The following is a 25,777-nucleotide window of genomic DNA, read 5'->3' on the forward strand; positions in this document are numbered from 1 at the left end:
AGTATCCCTGGCCTTTACCCACTAGATGCCAGGAGCGGCCTCCAAATCATGACAATCAAAAATGTCTCCTGACACTGCCAGATGTCCCCTGGGGGACAAAATCACCCTCGGTTGAGAACCAGTGCCTTATAACATTGAATAGGTATTTGATTTCCCTGGCTGAGACACAGTTTCCTCACCTGTGTGATGTGGTTGGTAATCCCTGCCCACCGCACGGGGTAAAATATGTATACAAGTGCTTCGTGTGTTTTTGAGTCCTGTGTACAAATGAGTGGTTGGGGTAAGCCTGGCAGCAGAACTCAGCTCTGGACTCTATTTCAGTTAGAGGACGAAGCTGAGAATGTTAGGTCACAGTGCTGGGGCACCGGCTTCGTGCTTCCTTTGTTGATGGTGTTCTACAGAGCTGTTCTGTCCAAATAAGGAAAGTGGGTGGGTGATGTGAGCAGGACTTGACTAGCTGATTTGTTCTTACCGAGTAATCCTGAGATCCTGAGGCAGCTGTGATGGGGCAAAGCACTATTGAGAGGGCAGGTGCATCCTCAGAATGACTCTAGCCGTTTTTACTGTACTGAATATTTAGCACCCTGGCACGTATGGCTTTGGCTGCCATGCCATCTTTGGTCTGCCCTATCTCTCTGCACTTTGTAGCCCTATCTCCCACTTATTTTTATTTCAGATTGAATAAACATTTATTGCCTCTTGTGCAAGCCACTTTGCCAAGTGCTTTCGTATACATCCTCTTTTATTCCTTTTAGTGGAATAATCCCACATACAGTAATGCCCTGTAAGTAGCATCACTGTACTTGTTTCACAGACAGTAACAGTAGTAATAGTAGTGAAGGCAGCCTTAATAGTACAAACTAGAAGGCAATGGCAACCCACTCCAGTACTCTTGCCTGGAAAATCCTATGGACGGAGGAGCCTGGTAGGCTGCAGTCCATGGGGTTGCTAAGAGTCGGACATGGCTGAGAGACTTCACTTTCACTTTTCACTTTCATGCATTGGAGAAGGAAATGGCAACCCACTCCAGTGTTCTTGCCTGGAGAATCCCAGGGACGGGGAAGTCTGGTGGGCTTCTGTGTATGGGGTCGCACAGAGTGGGACATGACTGAAGCAACTTAGCAGCAGCAGCAGCAGATACTGAGTTCTTAATTCTGTGCCTAACCCTGTGCTAAGTGCTTTTTATGTATTAAATCATTGACTGCTAGCAGCAGTTTATGGAGTTGATACTATTATTGTATTTCTTTTCCAGATGAGGCAACTGAGGCACAGCGAGGTTACATAGCCCATCCACACAGCTAGTAAGTGGTAGGTCCTACATTTGGATATAGACAGTTTGTCTCCAGAGCTTACTCTTAGGAAACAGGGTCAGAAAAATGACATAACTTGTACAGGTTCAAGGAGCAGATAAGACGCAGACTGGGATTCAAATACAGAGTATGACTCCAGGCTCTGCCTGTTTCCAGTGCACCAAGCACCATACATCTCATTCACTTGTCCTCCCTGCCTACCTGTGGGTAGTATTGCTTCTATAAGTACTAGCTTATAGCACAGCACAGGGGATCTATTAAAAGAGACTTCATGAATTCAAGTTAGGTTGATCAAAGGGATGAGAAATAAGAGGCAAAGGGAAACTTGGAATCAGCCTGGTGGCTCTTGTTATTCAGTTCTTTGGTCTGAAAATTCATTTTTATATCTGATTTCTGTAGAATTCTGCTATTTTTAGTTAAGAGTACTTGTGTTTTGGATGGTAGTTTTGGGATTAAATGGCATAACATTTATAGTTCTGGTTAGGAACTGTTATTTGTGTGTTGGAACAGGCCAGAAAGTGCTGGAATCTGGAACCAGAATTGTCCTTGGGTGGGTAGGTGATGATAGGAGAGAGGTAATGCAAGTAAGTTAAACCCTTAGAGATGGTCTGTTAGTTTTCTACAGTTGTCACAAAGTACTACAAGATGGTGGCTTAAAATGGCAGATATTTATTCTTTCAGTTCTGGAGACTAGAAGTCTAAAACCAAGGTGTCAGCAGGCCACGGTCTGTATGAAGGATCTGGAGAAACTCCTCTTTTGCCTCTCACTGGCTTCTTGTGTTTGCCTGCAATCCTTGGCAGTCCTTGGTTTACAGGCGTGTCACTCCAGTCTCTGCCTCTGTTTTCATGCGGCCTTCTCTCCTGTGTGTTTGTGTCTCTGCATGTAAGTGCCACCTTCTTGTAAGAATACCCCCCAGTTATTTTGGATTTAGGGCCCAGCCTAACCCAGTACATCTTAACTTGATTACTTGTGCAAAAGCCCCTCTTTCCAAATAAGGGTGCGTTCACAGGTTTCAGGTGGACTTAAGTTTTGGGGGGACACTGTTCAACCCTGTGCAGTTGGTATCCAGAGAGTAAGCAGTAGATGGCTCTGCATCCAGTCAGCATGAGCAGAGACCCTCTGGAGTACATGGAGGTTCTGACCTGTGAGCAAGACAAAGGATGTTTGAGGCTGTGCAGGTTGTGATTGGAGACTCAGATCATGACTCTGATCAGTGTAAGTAGATGGTAGAGTCCTAACCCCAGGCTGTCTCTGTTTTCTATGGGACCCTGGTAAGAGCAAGCTATGGTATTTAAGCTACCAGGCAAACGATCAGTTTGCCAAGAAAGAGAATGTGTCAGGTACCCAGGGTTTGGATCATGAGAGACATCTGGATGCAGGAATAAGGAAAAGCTGAGATAAGAGAGTGGGGCCAGCCAAGTCACGGCCTGTCCTGCTTGTGACTTGATGCTGAGTCCCAGCAAGGTGGTTGAAGCATCTAAAAATCCCCCCTTCCCAGGGATAAGCCCGAGCCTAGGCAGCACTGAGCCTTCAGTGCTTGGTGAATGAAGGGTGGTAAGGAAAAATGAATTAGAGGCTTCTCATTACAGTTCAGAAACAAACTGTCAGCACTGACATTGGCATGTGTTTAGGTGCCCTGGCAAGGCATAATAGGCATGGGATCTCCGGGTAGCAGTGAGTGCTTTAGATAAAGGAGAATGAAAAATTTAATAACATTAAATGTCATTTGTAAAATGAAAGCTCATGCCCTTCCTAGGAAACACTTTGTAGGTCAACCTGTCTGCTCTCATCAGAGAGGCTGAGTAAGAGGTTGAGTTGCTTTAACATTAGCACCTTTTCTTTTTAAATAAATTGCTTGATAACATTTCTTTGAAACTTTGACTGTTTCTTTAACATAATCAAAGTCTGGCCTGTCATGTAGGTCTCAGATTCTGAGTGATCTGTACTGTCCATTTCTCCCCTCACCTTTAAGCTGGACTGGTTCCTGTGACAGAGAATGCAGTGCTGCTGCTAGTTGATGGCTTCTCCACCTGCCTGCCTCTACGGTTCCAGCCTGGTTCAGTTATTGCTGGGTGTGTGTGTGCGCGCATGTGCATGTACGTACATGCATGCGCGTGTGTGCGCTTGCCCTTGTCCGGGGAGTTTGTAATTTCCTTGGTTCTGTCTCACCGCAGCAAAAATTTGAAGCAACAGAGGGACCAGTGTTACAGCTCAGTTTTATTTGGCAAGCAAAGGAAAATACATCCTTGAGGCATGAGGGCTGCTGCTGCTGCTAAGTCGCTTCAGTCGTGTCCCACTCTGTGCGACCCCATAGACGGCAGCCCACCAGGCTCCCCCGTCCTTGGGATTCTCCAGGCAAGAACACTGGAGTGGGTTGCCATTGCCTTCTCCAATGCATGAAAGTGAAAAGTGAAAGTGAAGTCGTTCAGTCGTGTTCGACTCTCAGCGACCCCATGGACTGCAGCCCACCAGGCCTCCTCCATCCATGGGATTTTCCAGGCATGAGGGTGGGCCGACCCAAAAGATGCGAAGAGAAGAGAGGCCAGCGCGGCTCAATTTTGGCTCCTCTTTTTCAATGTTTTTTCTCCTCCCCCTGAGCCTGCCCTGTGTAAATTGGGCTAGCCTGGAGGGCTGTTTGTTTCTCCCGTCCTTGGACCTTCCTTTGTTCTATTTTCCCGGGCTTTTCCCTTTGTCCTTTAGCCACCACCATTCTGGACTACTTTTTCCTATTCTAACTACCTAACACCCTCATCTCCCTGGACCTGTAATAGATTTCTAATTCAGGATCCTTATTCAGGTAATTTTGTCTTTGGTTAGTTTTGGGGACCCTCTGGATTCTCTCAGACCATGTTCCTTAGTCCCCATAGTTATCACAAACAATTGTGTGATGAATATTACTATTCATAACAGTAATAACTTGTTTATGCCAAATTATTTGCTTAGGATAAATTGCTAGGAGTGTAATTGCTGGATCAAAGATATTTGATCTTGAATGCTTTTTATACATATTTCCACAGTACTCTTCAGAAATGTTTATACTCATTGTATATATAAGTGCTCTTGCCCCTGAACTCTAACATTGGATAATTTTTTTTGAAGTTTATCCATTTAGATCATATTTTTGTTTAAATTAATTACTTTTTTATTACTAGATTAGTTGAACATGTTATCGTGTTTATTGACCATTTAAAAACTCTTGTTTTTGGAATTATGAATATTCTTTGTCCATTTTCTTTTGGAATATATGCTTTTATCCTATTTCTTCATTTATTCAACAAATATTAATTGAGTACCTTTTATGTTAGGGCCAGACAATGTTCTAGGTAAACAGTACAGACAAAATCCCTGTGATTTTTTAAAGAGTTTATATTCTAATGTAAATAGAATACATTAGAATATTTTCTAATGTATAAACAAATATGTAGTATGACATATTTATAAACAAATGTGTGTTTATAAACAAACATGTAGTATGACATATTTAAACAATGAATATGCTGGGTGTGTGTGTGCACACAAAATAAATAAATATGTAGTATGACATATAAACAAATAAATATGTAGAAAATAAACAAATATGTAGTATGACAAGTGGAGATAAGGACTGTATAGAAGGTGCCTTGAAAGGGTGGTGGAGATGATGGTGCATGAGGATGCTATTTATAAGGGTGGTTTGGGGAGACCTCGTTGATAACACTGGTATTTAAGGGGAGACCTGAAGAAGGTTAAGGTACAAGCTCTGCTGATATTGAGGAAAGCATAATAGTGGCGGGAACAAAGTGTGCAAAGGACCTAAGGCAGGCCTGTGTTTGACCTGTGGCATGATCATAGTTTGGTGAGTGAGGGAGAGAGTGAGGAGGTGAATTTGAGAGGTAGCAAGGAGTTGGGCCTGGAGCCAGAGTAAGGAATTTGGATTTCATTCTGAGTGAGATAGAGAGCCTTTGAAGAGTTTTGGATAGTGAAGTGACATGACCTGACCAAATGTTTTGAAAGAACATTGGTGCTGATAAGTAGAAACTAGACTGTGGGGAGCAGTGAAGGGCTCTGGAATACTAGCTGGGAGCCTCTTGCAGTATATCAGATGAAAGAGCCTGGAGGTGTGGGGCAGGTAGTCAGGGGTTTCTGGATAAACAGAGAACCGGTAGATTTGCTGATGGTTTGGATGTGAAGTGTGAAGGAAAGAGGTGCTAAAGATGGTCCCAAGGTTTCTTCTTGTTTTTGTAAAATATTTGTTTATTTATTTGGCTGTGCTGGGTCTTAGCTGCCACACTCAGGATCTTTGATCTTCACTGTGGCATTGAAGTTCTTTAGTTGCAGCCAGCAGGATCTTTAGTAGTGGCGTGCAAACTCTTAATTGCAGCCTGTGGGATCTAGTTCCCTGATGGGGATTGAACCCAGGCCTCTTGCATTGAGAGTGTGAAGTCTTAGCCACTGGACCCCCAAGGAAGCCCATGATCCAAGGTTTCTGACCTGAGGAGTTGGCATTTGCTGTGAAGGGGAAATGTTGGAAGAAGAGGATTGGTGGTGATCTGTGAGAGCTCTTTACATGATAAAGTAGATTAGTCTTTTGTCATTTAGGTGGAAAGGCTTTTCCCCTACTCAATTTGTTGTTAATTAACTTTGTTAGTTGTGTTTTGCTGTACAGAAATGTCAGCTTTTAATTTTGTCATCTGTTAATCTTTATAGTTTTTGGTATTGCTGTCATGTCTAGACAGGTTCTAAAAACGAATCACCGATGCTTTCAGTATTCTCATGGTTTTGTATTTGCATTTAACTCTTTAATCTGGGTGGAATTAATTTTGATGTATATTGTGAATTACAGTTCAATCTTAATTTTCTCATGCAATTAACCTGTTGTCCTAGCATCATTAAACAGTTTGTTCTCTGCTAAGAGAGATGATTCTGTCATTTCCTTTGAATTGGGAAAGGGGGCGTGTGTGACAGACTGTGTGAAGAGGTCCTGTTCTACATGTGTTAGTCTTTAGCAAGCCCCAGTCTTGTTTTGGTTGATGACTTAGTGACTGTAATGTCTAACAGGTTATAAACATTTGTCTCCTGAGTCTCTTCCATTCCCTAAAGGGGTGGCTTTATGCAGTGGCAGTTCTTCAGTGATAGTGAATTCTGCCTCGTAGATGATATGTGACCTGTTTGTAGCCACAGCCTGTGTCCAATTACCAAATATGCTTTTCTGTGACCTAATTTTGTCAACTGACAATTCTTCTGGGATTATAAACTAAAATTTGCTTTAGCAATATGAACATTGACTACAGTGTATACTTCTGGCCACTAATAATACTGTAGATTCCAAAGGCCTGTAAGATATATGTTTGCCATGTCTTAAAGTTGGGTGAAGTCTTCAAGCTTGGAAGTAAATCTCTAGCATGTTGTTAACTGTAGAAATTTTTGTTAAGGCTGATTGAACCTAAGTCTCTTTAATGCTTTTCTTGTTTTTTTGTAGAAAGGGCAATATGACGTTCCAAAGTGGCTGTCTCCCAGTAGCGTTCTACTTCTTCAGCAAATGCTACAGGTAATCTTTGTTATTTATTTTTAAATAATAGAAGTCTATTGCAGCTATTTGATTTTAAGATGTCTGTGGTGCTACTACATTTATACATCACCTTTAAAAAATTCTATTCATTATATCTATTCTGCAGATATTCTCTACTAGTGCTTTCTTTGCCAATGCAATTTTTTTTTTTTTTTTGGCTATACCACGTGGCATGTGGGATCTTCCCTGATTAGGGATCGAACCCCCATCCCCTGTAGTAGAAGTGTGGAGTTTTAACCTCTGCACCTCCAGGGAAGACCTGTATTTTTTTTTTAAAGACAGCTAATATATGTCTTTGGTGATTTGGTTTTTCTTCCCTTTTCTTGAGAATTGTCAGTTTAATCAGCTCTTGCTCCACTGTTCTCTGAGTTCTTGCTCCCATTCTTTGTATGCTAGATATATAGTGGATATGGAATAAATGCTTGAATGAGCTGATGTACAACTGAGTGGGCCCTTGATTTAGTGCTGTGGTTCACAAACTTTAGCATGTACCAGAATTGCCAGATGGGCTTATTAAAACCCAGATTACTGGGCTTCAAATGGAAAGTGTCTGATTCTATAGATCTGGGGTAGGACTAAGAGTTTGCATTTCTAACAAGCTCCCAGATGACACTGATGCTGCTGGTCTGGGGGGCCACATTTAAGAATCACTGATTTGGTGTAATGACCTCAGAAGGTGAAAGATAGGAGTGCTGAAGGCTAGTTATCCTCCCTCCCGATCAGTAGGCATGCCACCTAACCTGGTTCTGACCTGAAAATGGGGATTCTGAGCTTGGCCTCACGGCTACATAGTGTTATGTGGATAAAATGAGATTAATAGGAAACACTTTGAAAATATGAGTACCTTATTAGTGCAGTATGTTTTTCATTATTATGTATTTCAGTTTTCCATCTATTAAGCCATCTCTACTTTTTATTCAAAATTTACTTCAAGCTCACCCACCTTGATTAAGTAGGCCAGACCACCAAATCTCCATAATGAGATTGAAAACACCTCATCCTTTCTTCTAAACTCCCCAAAACTTAATCTGTGTTGATTAATTTTCCTTTCCTCACATTTGAAAATTACAAATGGAAAAGAAAGGTATGCTTTTCAACTTGTTCTATGTGATTGTAAGCTCACCGGAGGTAGAGATTGCATATTCAGTGTGAATGCCCTGCATTGTGGCTGCTTGAATATTAAATTGGTGAATATTTCCTGTGAATAGGTTTTCCAGCAAAAGACTATTACATCATACAATAGATTGACTGAACTTCATGAATAATGTCCATACCAATGAAGTTCATGTTTGTTAAACATTTATCTTCTAAGCCGTGTTGGTTGCTATAGTTCTCTTGCTTCTATTCCCTTTTTAAAAGAATTTATTCCAAGGCCATTTTAAGGTCTTTGACAGCATTTTTGTGATGATAAAAGTTTACATCTGTTCTGATGAATTTTGAGTTCTCAGGAGAAAAAGGTGTTCTATGCTCTCTATTTGAAATGTTAATCTCCAGCTACCTCTCAATGGCCACTAGGTGGACCCAAAGAAACGGATTGCTATCAGAAATCTCTTGAACCACCCCTGGATCATGCACGATTACAACTGTCCTGTTGAGTGGCAAAGCAATGCTCCTGTAAGTAGAATTAAAAAACAAACAAACAAAAAACTTTGTGTGGATTTAGGATGTACAGTGATGTGTTCTAAGTATAAAAGAAAATATATTTTGTAGACTTATTCGTCAGATTGCTGTTTGGGAGACTGTAACTGAACTATACATTCACCTGTTAATCTCTTGGACAGTGATGCCTAACCAGGCCAGCACATGAGAATCACAAGGACCTTAAAAAGTGCCTGTGCCCCCTCCCACAACGATTAGTAGATATTTAAAAAAACTCCCAGGTGTCTCTCACATAGTCAGGATTGTGAACAGTGCTCTGAGAATCTTGGGCGGGTTACTTAACTTTTCCAAACCTGTATATTCGTCTGTAAAAAGTAGGTTAAACCTGTTCTTTGTCTACTTCCCAAAGTAGTTACGAGGTTGCAGTGGTTCTCATACTTTTAAGTCTGAGGCCCCCTTTATGCTCTTAATATTAATATATTAAAATATTTATTTGATTCACTTAAAAATAACAGTACTATACCTGTTACAGTTTATCACAAATAAATATTTTTATGAAAAAAGACTATTTAAAAAATAAATGTGGTGGGAAGAATAGCATTGTTTTACATCTTTGCAAGTTTCTTTAAAGTTTAGCTTAATTGAAGGCACTTGGATCTCACCTGCTTCTGCATTGTCTGTTTTGTTATGTTGTTTTGATTGGAGATCCTCCAGGGTCTGTAGACCACACCACACCCCGAGAACTGGTTTAATATATATATAGGAAAGAGCTTTAACACAGAGTGCTATGCAAGTTTAAGCAATTATATTAACAAACATTCCTACATTACTGTTTTAAAAATATTTTTTAACAAATGGAAGTTTGAACTTGATAAAAATGTGAGCTTTACTAAAGAATATGTATAATTGAAAAAATTATAGTTAATTTAAAATATTGTTAGTTTTAGATATATAGCAAAGTGATTCAGTTATGCATATATATATATTTCAAATTATTTTCCATTATAGACTATTATAAGATATTGACTGATAGTTCCCTGTATTACACAGTAAATCTTTACAGTTTATTTTATGTAAGGGGTAGCCACATTTTGTATATTAATAAACTATTGCTACATTAAAAAAAACAAATTTAGTGATTTAAAACCATAATAATTTACATTTTCTGTGGATCAGTAATTTGGGGCTCAGCTGGGCTGTTCTTGTGTGGGTCTTACCTGAGGTCACTCGTGTGGCTGCAGTCAACTGGTGACTCTAACGTGGCTGGATTGTGTAAGATTCACTCAAAAGACCAGCTGTTGGGACTCCCCTGGTGCTTCAGTGGTTAAGACTCTATGCTTCTATTGCAGGAAGCATGGTTTTGATCCCTGGTCAAGGAACTAAGATGCCACATGTGACATAGCATGGCCAAAAAAAACCCCCATCTGTTTATGCTGGGTATTTGTTGGGTCACATTGTGTCCACAGGCTACTCTGGGCTTCTTGATATGGTGGCTGGATTCCAAAAGAAGCAAGAAAGTGGGCAAGCCCTAACACTCAAGCATTTTTCAAGCCTCTGCTTTCATTGTACTTACTAATGTCTGGCCAAAGCAAGCCACAAGGCAAACCCAGAGCCAGTATGGAAGGCGTAGGCATCAAAATTGGTACAATTCTTATCCCCTTTTCATAGACAAGGAAATCAATAAGTTAAACATAACTATTTAAGAAATAAATATAGTGAGAAGAGTGGCACTGCTTTATGTCTTTGAAAATTTCTTTAAAGTCTAGCTTAATAGAAGACACTTGGGTATTCATCTGCATCTACACTCTGTTTTGATAACATTGTTTTGGTTAAAGCATATGAAGAAAAGGTAGCCTCACACAGGTGTGTAGTTAGAAAAACACTTTAATGCTTTAAAGGAGAAGTGTTTTAATAGCCTTGTCAGATAATTGGGGGTGTTTTTGGTAATCTGAAATGTCTACAGTGATGTGGAGTTTGTGCATGGATCAACAGAGTAGTTTGGAGACACGCCACATTGTAGACCTGATACAGCTGTAGGGTATTTGCTTTCTGGAAGAATCACACCAATAAATATAAATACTTGGAAAAATAGGCTGTTTGTTTTTAACCTCTTCTCGCTAGTCTGTCCCCTATTAGGACCACACAGCCTGATCTGAAATCCCTCCTGATTCTCCTGTGATTGTCAGTCTCTGAAATGTCTCTTCTCCCTCTTTCCTTTCACCCTTTAAGACATCTTTAGTATCTACTGAGCAAACACAATTAGAGCAGCAGCTTAATGCTAATAACTGAGAGCCTACAAACAGCAGAACGTATGCTCTCCTAGCAGTGTGGCAGCAGGGCCGGGGAGCTATGCTGTGCCCCTTGTGGGATGGTGACCATGTGTGGTGCCAATGCCTGTGTTCAGCCATTGGGGGTCATCATTTCTCCATGTGTGGGAGGGCTCTGCATGTCTTCTCGGCAGTGATCCTTAACAGGGGAGGATATGCTACTGTTTGCAATAGAATAGATGCCAAAATGAAGAAAATCTCTGATTTCAACAGCACGAAGATTATTTTAAATTGGGGCATTGTATAAAGTAAGATACATAGTTTTGAGGTTTTGAGTGTTCTGAAAATGTATATGATTTCCCTTACATATTAGTATAATAATTGCTCATATATATTGAATACTTACTGTAATAGAAAAGTGTGCTGTTATAGTACTATAGTATAATAATAGAGTCCTTAGGATACTACCCTTAAGGGCTTTATGTTTTTAACTCTTTTAATTCATTTAACCCTCATACAAACCCTCTGAAGTGGGTACTGTTATTGTCCCCATTTGCAAATGAAGCAGTTGAACACAGAATCATGAGATAACTTGCCCAAGGTCAAATAACTAGTAAGTGTAGAACCAGGATCTTAACCCAAACAGAAGGGCTCCAGAACATAATGGATCTGACAGGTCAACAGTTGAAACTCAGGTCCTGTATTCTGTGTAGCGGTAGCCTCTGTGATGAGCGTTACTTGTCTGGTTTCTGTTGGAATAGCTATTGAAACAGAGTCTCAGAAAGGTGGCATTGTGGTGTGGTAGGAAGAACCCTAAGCTAGGGTGAAAAATGCCCATCTTGGGCAAATGGCATAAATTTTTCTGAGTCTGCATTTTCTCACCTCTAATGTGGGTATTCTAATGTCAGCCTCTTCTGTATGTTTGGATTATGTTTTGTCATTTATAGAGAGCTTTAAAAGTAATGTCATTCATCTGTTACATCTGCCTTACTGAGCTATTGCAGGGATCAAATGAGTTATATACAGGAGAGCCATAAGGGATTATTGCTTTTTGAAGTATTCGCTTGTCTGCCTCAATATTGTCTTTCATCAAGGGTGAGCTATAAAAAATAATTCAGATTTACTTGGATATTTAAGGTAGAGATGCTGTTCTCTAACTGTATGCATGTTCTCCTATCATTTTCACACGTAGCTGTAGTACTCAAGTATTGTATCAAATAGAAGTTATATTCAGTTCCATTTTCTGCCCTACTGAACAGGAAATGTAGTAGGCACGGATAATCCAAAATAATTGGCTGGCTTTTGGTACACATTTTTGTACTTAGTTTAATTGGAGTGTGTGTGGCTGAGAATTCAGAGTACTTAAAGTAGTGAACCTTTTTGAAAAACCCAGCTTGAGAAACCATATTTTTCAGACTTTGGTGTCTTGTCCCACTCTTTTCATTCTTTCCAGTTCAAGATCCCAGCAAAGAAGATCGCATCTCCTTCCTACTCTTCCTTCCTTTCCTCCACGTACCCTGTGGTAAAAGTACAGAGCAAGAGGCTATGGGGGAGAGGTTTTTGTTTTTATGAGAGTAACTTAAGATCATGGTGGGAACCCCAGAAATCTTGTCTTTCATGCTTGAGCAGTGGTATCAACAAGAAGATACCCAGCTGAGTTGTAAAGTGTCCCGGCTTTTGAGTCTGAGTTCTTCCTGAAGTGGGAATCTGCAGTTAGGGGAACTGCTAAGGTCAAAGCATCACAAGGAAAACTTACTTATGGCATTGTTGGCTTTCCTAGAACCATCAGTATAAACCTTTGTGGTTGACTTTCCTAGAACCATCAGTATAAACCTTTGTGGTCTCTGCATTCTCCATGGCCTGTGAGGTACCAGCCAGTCATACAGGTCATTGTTTGTACTGTCCCTGTAGTTTCATGGTGGCAGCATGATTTTCCCTTGAGTCTGTTGTGACAACTATGGTGTCCAGAACAAGGGAAGGTCATGATAGTGCTCTGCCTTCTGCTGGGCAAACCTCTCTTGGATCTTGAGGGTCAGTGACAGCATGAACTATGTGATCAAAAGAAAGGACCAAAATGGTTGGGAGGAGTTAATCATTGAAACAGTTGTTAAGGGGACTGGAAAAGAGAATGCTTGGAGAAGAAAGGTTGTTGATAATAGGAATATTCAAATTTATGAAAGACTTTTATACCAAAGAGGAAATAAAATTAAGACTGTTAGTAAAAACAGTTAACCATTTTTTGAGGGCCTCTTCGTGTAGTATTCCACATAGCTTGCATGTGTTACATGGCAGGTGCCTTCTCTATTTTACAGGTGATGAAACTGAGACTAAGGGTGGTGTAATGACATGCTCAAGATCACATAGTTCTTTTGTGATATAATGATTAAAACCAAGGTCATCTACTTCTAAAGCCTGTCAGCTGTTGGATTGTAGCAATTCACAGTGGGTAGGAATCAGAAGGAGACAAATCTTAAGCGAGGAGGAAGAAGCTAACCATCCCAGCTGTTCTAGAGATGAAGACTAAGTAGAAAGTAAAACCTCACTTACTGGGACTGTTGTGAAGTGAATTCTTACATTGGAAATGTGACTTTATAATTACATTCCTTATAATTCTCTTCCTGTGTGATTTTCTGAACTCCTGTTGCAGGGACAGGCCAGACCCTACCTGCCTTTTCATTCTCAGTGATCCTTGTTTGGTTCTGAGAACCTATTTCTGGTCCCATCTCTGGTGAGGTCTCATTCTGCAGGGGTCAGGCTACTTGGATCATTTCTGTCCTTAATCAAAATAATGTTTGGAGGCAGTATTACTTCTTCCTTTTAACAATTGTGCTTTGCCAGTGCCTTCATCATAATGACGATTATGCAGCATCTGTGGCACCATCAGAAGGGCTCCTTGGATTGTGCTGAACCCAAACATAACCTGGGAGACTATATGCTACAAGTCTGACCCACTCTTTACCCAGTCTCTTGTGCAGCCCCTAGTTTTCGATGCCTAGGTGGCTGCTCTTTGATGCAAATGTCGATCCCTGTCTTGCAGTAGGGGAGAAGAATAGAGTCCCTGGACTGCACAGCAGAATTGTAGCAGTCAATCAGATGATGATGGGGACGTGAAAAGCTAGGAAAGAGAGCTCATCACCTTCTTGAACTGCTTATTGTTATCTGCTTATATCTCTAAAAATTGTGGAGGATGTTTATTCTTAACTAAGAGTTTGACAAACTCATGTTGTTTTTACATGTTGGCGTTTGATTTTATAACGTAATTATGATAATTTAAAGGTTTCAAAACCATATATATTTTATTAATGTTAATAAAATCGATAAAATTTTTTTTCTAGCTTATTCACCTTGATGAAGATTGTGTAACGGAACTTTCTGTACATCACAGAAATAACAGGCAAACTATGGAGGATTTAATTTCACTGGTAAGAAATACAGCATGAATTTGAAAGTATTATCTTTTGTTTCATCTTTTTTTTTATCAGTACATTAAAAATAGTATAGCATTTTTCAGGCCTAAGATTTTATCCTGGGTGAAAACTGTATTGCACTTAGTTTATGTTTGTGTATATTTTCAACTCTTTTCTGATATCTGCTAGATATCCTCTTTAGAAATGAGGTTGAACAAAGAGAATTACGGTGGGAAAAAAAATTAAGAAACAGATCAAATGAATCCAGAGAATTTTCAGAGTTCCAATTCTGACACCTTTAAATTTTTTAACACAGAAGTGTGATTCTGCTGTAGCAATGAGGTGAACACAAAGCGGTTTTCATTTCACCTGAAAGCATCCCATTTAGCATGACATCACCCCCAACCTTATGAACCAGATGCATGTGATTTCTGGTGTTGGGTCATTTTTAGCCATTTTAGATGCTTAATCACTAGATCCTATATGTAGTTTCTCCTGGAAACAGAGGCTGTCTCTGAGTACAGTCTGACATGATGGGCAGGGATCGCACCCAGCTTACCTCCTGGTTCACTACCGTGTCTTTCATCACCTATGAGTTGTGTTTGCTTTTTCCTCTTTCTAACTTGAAAGGTAAAGGCCTTAAGCAGATTTTTTTTTTAAAGAACTAACCAAAGCTTTGCTAAGCCACAAGTTTTTTCAGTGAGGAGATACAAACGAATTCTTTTGAATGACACAGTAAGTCTTTTGAAAGACAATTTCAGACAAATGGAACATATCTGGAAAACAGAGTGATAATTTACTTTTTCAATGGAATGAAAGGAAATGGCAAGAATTGGGAACTGCTGCTGGATATGTCAGTTCCTTCTTTTTTTTTTAAGTATTTATTTGGCTACACCAGGTCTTAGTTGCAGCATGTGGACTCTTAGTTGTGCATGTGGGATCCAGTTCCCTGACCAGGGATTGAACCCAGGCCCCTGCATTAGGAGCAGGAGTCCTAGCCACTGGACCACCAGGGAAGTCCCAGGGCCTTCGTCTTTTACAGTGAAAATTTGAAGTTTTCACATAGACGAGTTTCATATAATCATGACTTTTTCTTTGGGATGATCTTTAATAGAAAGCTATATTTTGGATTCAAGAAATTGCTTTTTCAATTGTTATTATAGAAATTTTCAAATATCTATAGAGGGACTAGTATAATAACAATGATTTTCCATGTACTCATCTTCTAGCTTTAATTAACAGGTATTAACATTTTGCCAGTTTTTTTTTTTTTTTTTAAACTTTACAATATTGTATTAGTTTTGCCAAACATCAAAATGAATCCGCCACAGGTATACCTGTGCTCCCCATCCTGAACCCCCCTCCCTCCTCCCTCCCCACACCCTCCCTCTGGGTTGTCCCAGTGCACCAGCCCCAAGCATCCAGTATCGTGCATCGAACCTGGACTGGCGACTCGTTTCATACATGATATTATACATGTTTCAATGCCATTCTCCCAAATCTCCCCACCCTCTCCCTCTCCCACAGAGTCCATAAGACTGATCTATACATCAGTGTCTCTTTTGCTGTCTCGTACACAGGGTTATTGTTACCATCTTTCTAAATTCCATATATATGTGTTAGTATACTGTATTGGTGTTTTTCTTTCTGGCTTACTTCACTCTGTATAATAGGCTCCAGTTTCATCCACCTCATTAGAACTGATTCAAATGTATTCTTTTTAATGGCTGAGTAATACTCCATTGTGTATATGTACCACAGCTTTCTTATCCATTCATCTGCTGATGGGCATCTTGGTTGCTTCCATGTCCTGGCTATTATAAACAGTGCTGTGATGAACCATTTTGCCAGTTTTATCTGTATCCCAGCACTGTCCTCCATCTGTCCTTTTTAGCTAAGACATTTCAAAGCAAATCCTATGTATCCTGTTGTTTTATGCAGAAAAACTTTGGCAGGAGATTCACAAACTTTAAAACCTGAATCTGAAAAGTAACACACTCAAAACTTCAATAATCTTTGGGTAAAAAGTCTTTAAAATAGTGTCCTTTATGTGGTGTATACATATAATTTTCAAACTTGAAACTGAAATGGAAATAGGAATTATGAAACAATATAATGAAGCATGATAGAGATGGTTTTCTGGTATTACATCTCTCTAAATATCTCAGTTGTCTTGAAAGCTGGGCATGACAAACATCAAGAATGTGTGAGGAGAGTAATAGTTTTCTTCTTGAGTACTTTCCCTTCATTCTTAAATACCTGTTTGTACTTATTTTCTAGTCCTAGGGATGAGTAGACAACCTCTTCAAAACCTTGGCTGAACATTGGAATCACCTAGGAACTTTGATCCTGATGCCTAAATCCCAACCCCAGAGATTATTATTTCATTGATCTGGGGTGTGGCCTAAGCATCAGAATTTTTAAAGGCTTCCCAAATGATTGCAGTATGTAGACAGGGGTTGGGAGGTACTACTCTAGGTTCTTGCTCTTCAAAGTGTGATCTATGACCAGCAGCATCACTTTGTGCTTGTTAGAGATGCAGCATCACTTTGTGTACCTCAGACCTACTGAATGAATCAGGATCTGCATCTTAGTAGAACCCAAGTGATTTCATCGTGAAGGATTGGTCTGAATCAGTGGTTCTCAACTGGAAGTGATTTTGCCCTTCCAGGGACATTTTTGGTTGTCACAACTAGGGTGTGTGTATATGCCAATATTACTTGGTGGGTAGAGGCCAGGGATGTTGCTAAATATCCTATAGTACACAAAATAGGCCCTAGCCACAAATTACCCAGGTCAATTATCAATAGTGTTGAAGTTGAGAAATCCTGGTCTGGGAAGTCTCAGAGAATTCACATTGATTCTAGGTACTTTCCAGTTTAAAGAGCCTTGGGAAAACTAGGTTTGAGATCAGCCATGGTTTGTTAACATTTTTTTTTTCCTGGTGTCTTGGGCACTCTGCTGTTGCATTTCAGGCTGGATAGACAGGACAGAGATCAGTTTAATGTGATCCATGCTGGGTATGGAGCTGCTGATCTTGGTGTAAAGAGAGAGAAACAATATTATTCACAAACATTCAACTTTTGGAACTACCACTTATATATTATATACCTGAGCATTCTTAAACTGCTTTTTGTATTGGAAGTGAGAATCTCTCATGTGTCATGATTTTGAGCCATCTTGTTTTAACCCTCTTGAGATTTCCTCCAGTGGTGGTAGAGCTTCCTCTTCATTGCTTTCCTCACTTTCCCCCTCGTCTTCCAGCTGTGAGTGGCTCTGGATTGTGGAGCAGCCAGTTATCTGGTTGGGGAACTTCACTGAAGGTCCCATGTGCACACAAGGACCTCCAGACCAAGACAGATCCTTTCCCCTCACCCCTGTGGTATAAACTCTCATGTATTCTGGTGATGGAGGTTTCAAGATTGAGGGCCCCATTGTGGGAATATAAATGTTGTTCATTCTCAAGACCCTGTTTTCTGGACACTGTTCTGTCTTACCCTTTCCTTACATGCTCTTTCTCATGCCCTTAAGACAGATGTCTTGGCTGACACGTCAGCCTCAGCAGGTGTTGTTCTGCACGTAGAACAGACTTCCTTATCTTCAAAGCCTTACTACATGACTTCCTTGTCCAAGAAGGAGACTCAATAAATATGCACTCAGGATTTTCTCGGACAGTTGCTCTTTCGTGAGCTCTCCCTGCACTGTCTCTCATAATCCTGTGTGGTTGTGAGAATTAATTCAGGACGACACCGCTATACCCCAGAAGCAAGGTCAGGGAAAGGAGACTGGGCCGCTCCTCAGTTTATCAACCCTGTGATCCAGTAGCTGCCTGTCCTCAGCCCAGGCAGTCCTTTAACATTTGGTTTGCGTGAACAATAATTGGGGATTTTAAAATGTTTTTCATTTCCTGGAAGTAGAACCTTCTTTATAACAGGTAAACCTTTTGCTTTACTCTCAGACATTTGACTTTCTAAAGAGGGAGCTGCTTAAAAGATAAGAGAGACATTGGTTGTTAGACTTCAGGATTGACATCACCTGGAAAGCATAACTAATGCATTGATTTATCTGTTATTAAACACAGAACTCCTCTGTGCATATTATCATAATAGTATGCAGTAGCTGTGGCAAAAAAGTTATTAAAAGGATGCTTTTTTTGCCTAGGGAAATAGAGAGTTTCCAGGATGATTATTAAGCTCTGAGGTATGTTTAGAAAACTCCACCTAAAATTCAGCATTTTCCCAGTGTTGTTTACAATGCCTGGGTTATGCCATCATTGACAAGCAAGTGGCAACTTATTTCTGAAACCTTGTCTCTAAGCAGTTTATGGCATCCCTTTCAAAAAGGCATTTATCACAGTGCAAAAAAAACCTTTAACATGGGAATTATCTGGCGATCCAGTGATTATGACTTGGTACTTCATTCCTGGGGTGTAGAATTCAGTACCTGGTCAGGGAACTAAGATCCTATAAGCTATGCCGCACGGCCAAATAAATAAATGAATAAACAGTTAAATAAATAAAATCTTTAACATAACTTTTGGAGAGTAGAGAGTTAGTTTCACCCAGTTTCCAAGTACCTTCTCCATGAAACCTTTCCCATCCTTCTTCTCCCCAACTTATCTGAATGAAAGGCAACATTCCATGATAATTTATCACAGTGTTACACTTCTTCCACTAGATTGATATGTCCATTATGTCAATTTCCAAGTATATACTACAATTGTGGCTATCTAAAATGTTAACAGATAAAACTTATTAATAAAATCAGAGGTGATAGTAGACCTCTTTGGGTCATGTGAGAGATAACATGTGAGACATGACCCCTTTGTGAGAGATACATAGCATAAAATACTATTTAGTTTTAAATTTTAACACTTTTACAGGACAGAGAGTCTCATAGTCTTGAGTACATTATTTGGAAACTTTTAGTTTTTCATGAGGGTTGAACAGATATGTTTATATTCAACACCTCCTAAAACCTCACTAAAATAATAATAAAGGACTAAAAAGGCAAACATTTCACAATGAAAAGAATGAAAGAGGAGATAAAAGGCATGTCAATAAAATTTTAGAAGTTATTAAATAGCTAAGTGGCAGCTGACCTAGCATTTTGGAGAAAACTGAAAGCAAAGTGCATGGAGTGGGAAAAGGCAGTAAGCAAATTGTTAGGGCCCTGGACCTCCAGAAAGGCTCAGGAACCAGAGGTCCTAGGAACCTCTGGAGTCAGGGAAGTGAGCAGGTTGGCAACCAGGAAGATTGGTTGGAAGTCTCTGTTAGGAGCAGTTAGACTGCTAGGTCCCTTTCTTTACCTTGTGCTGCATGATAACCTTTCCCCCACTCCAGCAGAAGACTGGAGAGACACTGAATAAGACATGCTCTTGTACCAGATGCAGCTCAGGTGGGGGTGATGAGCCGTTCTGAAATGGATGCATTGACACACACAATCCCCTTCCTGAACAGTGAACCACCATCTCTAACTCCCTTCCCTATTCAACTCTGAGAATGCTGGGATCAGGATTTTATCCTAACTGCAGTGGGGTTGGGGAAAATACTGGGAGACTCATCTCTAGGGAAAAGCCAAGAGAAAAGACCTATTAAACCAATGGTTGGGAGTTCAACTTCCTGCCTGTTAACCTTAAAGCAGGGCTTCCCAACCCCTGGGCCACAGACTGGTATGGTCCATAGCCTGTTAGCAACCAGCCCACACAGCAGGAGGTGAGCAGCGGGCTGGAGAGTAAGCAAGTGAAGCTTCATCTGTATTTACAGCTGCTCCCCATCGCTTGCATTACCGCCCGAGCTCCTCCTGTCAGATCAGCAGCAGCATTAGATTCTCATGGGAGTGTGAAGTCTACTGTGAACTGCATATGTGAGGAATCTAGGTTGCATACCTATTAGAATCTAATACCTGATAATCTGATTCTGCATTATGGTGCGTTGTATAATTATTTCATTATGTATCACAATGTAATAATAGTAGAAATAAAGTGCACAATAAATGTGATGTCCTTGAATCATCCAGAAACCATCCTCCCCTCACCCCCCCATCTGGGGAAAAATTGCCTTCCGCAAAACCAGTCCCTGGGGTGAGAAGGGTTGGGGACTGCTGTGTTAGAGAGAAGCCCCCAAGGTAATGAACTGCCCCAAACTACACATAGAGTCTTTTAGCTGTGTAGTATGCTCTTTGCTTCTAAATAGAGACATATCAGCCAGAGATCACCAGACCTTTGAGGACAGCCTCTAACATGAAAGTCAAAGATCAAAACAATGGGGTTGGGGAGAGAGTGAAGCAAAAGTATAGATACTCAGAAAAAATCAGATAATGCAGGAAGTGGGAGAAAATGGCTAAGAAACAATAATTACTATTCTTTGAGATAAGAGAAGCTATTTCTTTTTCGAAATAGGAATAAGATGACTTAACAAGAACATTTTAAGAGATAGCTCTTGAAGATTTAAAATATGACCAGAGAAATGAAAAGCTCAGTAGACATATTTCAAAATGAAGTTAATGTGAAATCTTTCAAAGGTAGAACCTAAAGACAAATATATGCACAAAGAGAAGAGAGGGTAAGAAAGGTCCAACATACACATAATAGAAGCTGCAGGAAAATAAAAAACAGAGGAGGGAAAGGAACCATCAAAGAAACAGTATGAGGAAAAATATTCCAGGAGTGAAAGTATAAGCAACTAGGGCTTGGCAAAATGGATGAAAATAAATCTGCACAAAAGCCTAATTTAGTAAACTTCCAGAAAACTAGGGGTGAAAAAGGAGGTCCAGATTTTCTAGAGACAGGAAGCAAAAGGTCATACACAAAGGTTTGGGAATCAGAAAGACTTGATTTTTTGATAACTGTACTAAAAGTGAGAAGACCATGGGACAGTGCCTTCAAAGCTGTAAAAATTATTGTCAACCTAGAATTCCATACTCAGCCAAACCAGAATCAAGTGTGTGAACAGCATAGTCATTTACCAGACATGCAAAATCTCAAAAAATTTACATTAAAAAGTTTAATAATTGGCATGGCAGGGGTTCCCCAGGACTCTACTCACCTTTTGGCCTCTGTTCTGATTGATGTCAGGGTACCAGTTAAATATTTTGGACATTACCTTTATTTAGTTGTAAGGACTATTTACGTGATTATAATAACATAAATGTGATTTAACTAAAAATTGTGATAAAATTATAGTAGGATACAGGAAGGAGATGTGTTGGGGTAAAAGGAAGGAATTGAAATAGAGCTAATTTCTTTTTTCCATAGTAAGAAAGCTAGAGACAATATCTGACACTAAACCACAATTTAAAGCTGTATAATCAATTGATTTAGAAATACAGAGGAAATAACTCAAAGTGTTAAAACGTGGTACCTTTTAGGGAGTGGAAATTGTGTGTGGGTGTGGTGTAGGGGATTGCTGTTTTTCATTGTATGCTTTGTAAAGCTTAAAAAATTCTAAACTCTGAATGTCATGACATTGGGGAAAAATATTAATTTAAAATAAAGATGATGTCAAAAGCAAGTTCAGTCTTCTAAACAACTTGATTTTCTTTTCTCTAGTGGCAGTATGATCACCTCACAGCTACTTACCTTCTGCTCCTAGCCAAGAAGGCTCGGGGGAGACCGGTTCGTTTAAGGCTTCTTTCTTCCTATGGACAGGCCAGCTCAACGCCAGTCACAAACATAAAGGTGAATGTTAGAACCTCTTGTGTGAGTGCCATCCACTCTTGCCATGTGCTTACTCTGTTCATGAGTGAATACACACCAGGAAGGTTAACTTTGCTGATGTCAAGGACCCGGAGGCAAGGCATTTTATGATTTAAATATTTTTGTTAAGGGAAATGAGAAAGTCTGAGCTTGAATGCTAAAATTTTGAATATCTGGCTGGCATTAAAAGAAAAATTTCTCCCTTCCTCCTTTTTTCCCATGAAAGTAACTCCTGATTGTTGTAGAATAATTTTAAGCCGCAGATAAGCTAAAGGAGAATATAATTTATCTATAAAGCTACTACCATCTATAGATAAAATAGTTTATATTTTACTGTCTTTCCAGTCTTTTTTAGTGTGCTTGTTTATATCTTATGTAAATTATAGGACAAATAATATATGCTTTGTTTAAATGAAGTGTTTCAGTGAATATTTTGATACTCATTTATGTTAGGGGTTTAGGATGTTTTGAATAGTAGATATAGCTCATGCAACTCAAATTTCTTGTATGACTTGTAACTATTTTTTTCTATTTTGTAGTCTTTGTCTCATTTTCCTTCGTCATGAATGTGTAGAATGGTGGAGAAGCCTTACCTATTTGGAAGCACTGTGTCATTCCTAAGTGCTCACATCAGTCTCTGTTTTCTATGTGATTCTCTGTATTTCCCATGGCTTAAAATTCTGCCTTCCAAATACTTTGCTGAATGGAAAGTGGAGCTTTGTAATATGATCTTCTTTCCATTAGTTCAGGTTGCAGTTTAAATGATTTTAGCACTAGAAAACTGTACTTTTGTTATTCTCAGAGAGAGGGAGTGTGCCCTCTTTGTGGAATCCAGGATGTTTGCTCAGCCTCTCAGTTGCGTTTGAGTCTTTGAGACCCTATAGACTGTAGCCCTCCAGGCTCCTTTGTCCATGGGATTTCCTGGGCGAGCATACTGGAGTGGGTTGCCATTGCCTCTTCCAGGGGATCTTCTTCTCCCCGGGATTGAACCTGCATCTCTTACATCTCCTGCATTGGCAGGCGAATTCTTTACCACTGTGCCACCTGGGAAGCCCGGAATCCAGTATAGCCCAAATGATTATGTGAGTGCAGTGATTTTTTTTTTTTAATTGGATGATAATTGCCTTACAATGTTGTGTTGGTTTCTGCCATACAACAATGTGAGTCAGCCGTAAGTATACCTATGTCCCCTCCCTCTTGAATCTCCCTCCTACGTCCCAGATATTTTTTTCTTTAGGTATCAAAGCTGTGTTTTAAAAATCTTCAAATGCTACCCCTTTCATAATCTTTTGTTGAATCCACCCATATCCCCACCCCCGGCAATTCCTTTAACAATTCATGTAGACCTCTTTTTTGGCACTTGTCAATCATGTACTGTACGTATAGTGGTTCTTTTGTCCCTGAGAGGCCTAACTTGTCTCCCTTCTCTCCCTAGTTGGTCTTTTGAGCAAATTAAAAACTGAAAGTGTTAGTATAAGGGGCTATTGTGTGAAGAAATCTCTGAAGTGAGATAATCTTACTGCTGGGCTGTTTTTCTTTTTAAAGAATTTTTAGTTTTGTATTGGAGTATAGGCTATTTACAGTGTTGTGACAGTTTCAGGTGGACAGCAAAGGGTGAGCTGTTTTTCTAGTCTGTTCTCAGAGTTATACTGGGTTGGTGAATATCCCATGCCCAGGCAGATCTTTTACCTACTGACTCCATGAATCATCCCATCCCTCATCCTGCTCACAGAGCAAACTCTAAAGTCTGATACTCAAGTTGGTACCTTTGGGTTCAGGAGGATGCAAAAACATAAACTTTGGTTCTGATCAAAGTAATTTCAGAGAGATGTTAGATACCTCCATACTTAGAATAAACCTCAGCTTAATTTTATTTATTTTTAATTTTTTGGCTATACTGTGTGGCATGCGGGATCCTAGCTCCCTGACCAGGGATTGAACCCAGGACCTCAGCAGTGAAAGTACAGAATCCTAACCACACTGGACTGCCTGGGAACTCCCTAAGTTTTTGAGTTTATGATAGCCTAGTTAAAAGCTCTTAGACATTTTCCTGAGCCATTAGATTTTCTTATATCTGGATTGGCCTGGTCTCAATTGATGTGCTTATATGAGTCGAGTATCTAAGTAAAAATGATCTGGGAAGGTATTTAATCTTCCATCTAATGAGCATTTACCCAATAATTTAATTATTTGGGCATTTATATTATTGAGTCAATTTTTATAGCCAATAAGGAGAGTTTTTAATGACAAGAAATGAAGTAGAAATCAAATTTTTTTTTTCTCCCTGATCTTTATGCAACTCACTAAGGCTTGAAGCAAGCTATATAGTCTTTCTGCTATTCTCCTCCTTGATAGAATCACTCTTTTTTTCTCTAGAGTGTTCTTTATAAAAAAGTAAGTAATTCTGAACTATTAATCAATGGATGACACTTTCAGTGAAATGATAATACAATCTGATCTGAGAACCACAAAAAGACCACATATTTTCAACATCATTAGCATTTTCAGGCCCTGTGCTAGCTCTTAGAAAACAGTCTGTATGAAGGAGAATGCTTGCTGTCTAACAGATAAGATAAGGCAAGACACGTATAAATAACACAACATCATAGTAGATGGTGGGTGCCAGGTAAGCACTAGAGATGCGTGGCAGGGGCTTTATGGAGCATGGGAGTGATCACTATGGGTGATTCAAACTGGATCCATTGTTAAGTTTAGGAAAGTGGAAAAGAAGGAGCACAGAATTTAGGGCAAGATGAATGGAATTAGCAAAAACTCAGTCTCCTAAATGTGCTTGATGTATTCATTTGACAATGATTAGATTTGTTTGGTTAAAATAGAGTTCAAGGGGGAAAAGTAAGAGAGGGAGAGAGAATGGGTGATCTGGAAGGGTAGCTGAAAGCTAGATTGTAGAGAACCTTGAAATGCCAGATCAGAGGGTTAGACTTTATGCTATAGGTAATGGGAAACTGGATTTTTGAGCAAGCCATGACAATGACAAATCACCAACTTGACTGATTTTCAGAATTCATCCATTTGTATATAGGATTATTCAATCAGGGATATGTATGTGCTTTTACTCCCTACTGTAGCCCTCATTCATACAATACTGTGCTTCTCCCCACTGAGCCTAGACTTAGTATTTTTCTCAGCCTAGCACTCCATGTAACTAGTTCTAGTTGATGGTAATTGACAACCCTGGAAAACTCTGTCATCCCTGGTTGAGAGGGTGGAAAGACTAGTGGTGGGGATTGTGTTGTCTGCCTGAATAGTTTAGATATGAGAAGATTTGTCCTTGAATTAGAAAATTAGAAAAGAAGGGATTTTTGGGGTGTAAGAAATTCAAGTACAGTTGCCTGACCAGGCTAAATAGATGTTGAAGGAAATAAAAAATCCAGCTATACTGCATAGTCTTAGAATTTAGGTTATATCTAGTGTATTCCTAGTTTATTTAGCTTCCCAGATGGCTCAGTGGTAAAGAATCTGCCTACCACTGCAGAAGATGCAGGTTCGATCCCCACTTTACTATTCTTGCCTGGGGAATGCCATGGACAGAGGAACCGGGCAGGCTACAGTCCATGGGGTTCCAAAGAGTCAGACATGCCTGAGCAACTGAGCACAGACAGTTTATTGAGGAGGAAGAATGAAGGAAAATAAGCGACTCTGTTGGTATTATTAGCATAGGATCCCAAATATCTTGTCTCCAGGAGATGTTTCATAAGGCGAATTTATTCCTAGTAGAAATTGCTAACTACTCAGTATGTTCTTCCAACCAAGAAACCCCTATTTCAGAGTCCCTTCCATTTTCTGCTTTGTCAGAGAGCTTATTTGTGGATTTGCAAAGGAGTTGTTTGTCTGGTGTTGTAGTCATTATCTGATAATGATAAGCTACTTAGCCGTATAACATAAGAACATTCCAAGGCATCTTGTTTGAGAGTCAGAGATTCTCCTA

At 39.7% G+C, this 25,777-nt stretch overlaps 1 protein-coding gene across 3 annotated transcripts in view; it reads left to right on the top strand.

Annotated features, from left to right (window-relative positions):
• The window catches only part of MELK (maternal embryonic leucine zipper kinase), an 88,000-nt gene that overhangs the window by 44,565 nt on the left and 17,658 nt on the right, over nucleotides 1-25,777 (top strand). For 2 of the 3 annotated variants that reach the window (XM_061425675.1, XM_061425674.1), the window contains 4 exons: nucleotides 6,770-6,838; nucleotides 8,375-8,473; nucleotides 14,061-14,147; nucleotides 21,682-21,810. In XM_061425675.1, coding sequence (XP_061281659.1) covers nucleotides 6,770-6,838; nucleotides 8,375-8,473; nucleotides 14,061-14,147; nucleotides 21,682-21,810 — 384 coding nt within the window. The remainder of the gene's footprint in view (nucleotides 1-6,769; nucleotides 6,839-8,374; nucleotides 8,474-14,060; nucleotides 14,148-21,681; nucleotides 21,811-25,777) is intronic. The other variant, XM_061425676.1, reaches the window with a different exon arrangement.

The sequence above is a fragment of the Bos javanicus genome, chromosome 8 (assembly GCF_032452875.1).
Source record: "Bos javanicus breed banteng chromosome 8, ARS-OSU_banteng_1.0, whole genome shotgun sequence".
Classification (NCBI taxonomy): domain Eukaryota; kingdom Metazoa; phylum Chordata; class Mammalia; order Artiodactyla; family Bovidae; genus Bos; species Bos javanicus.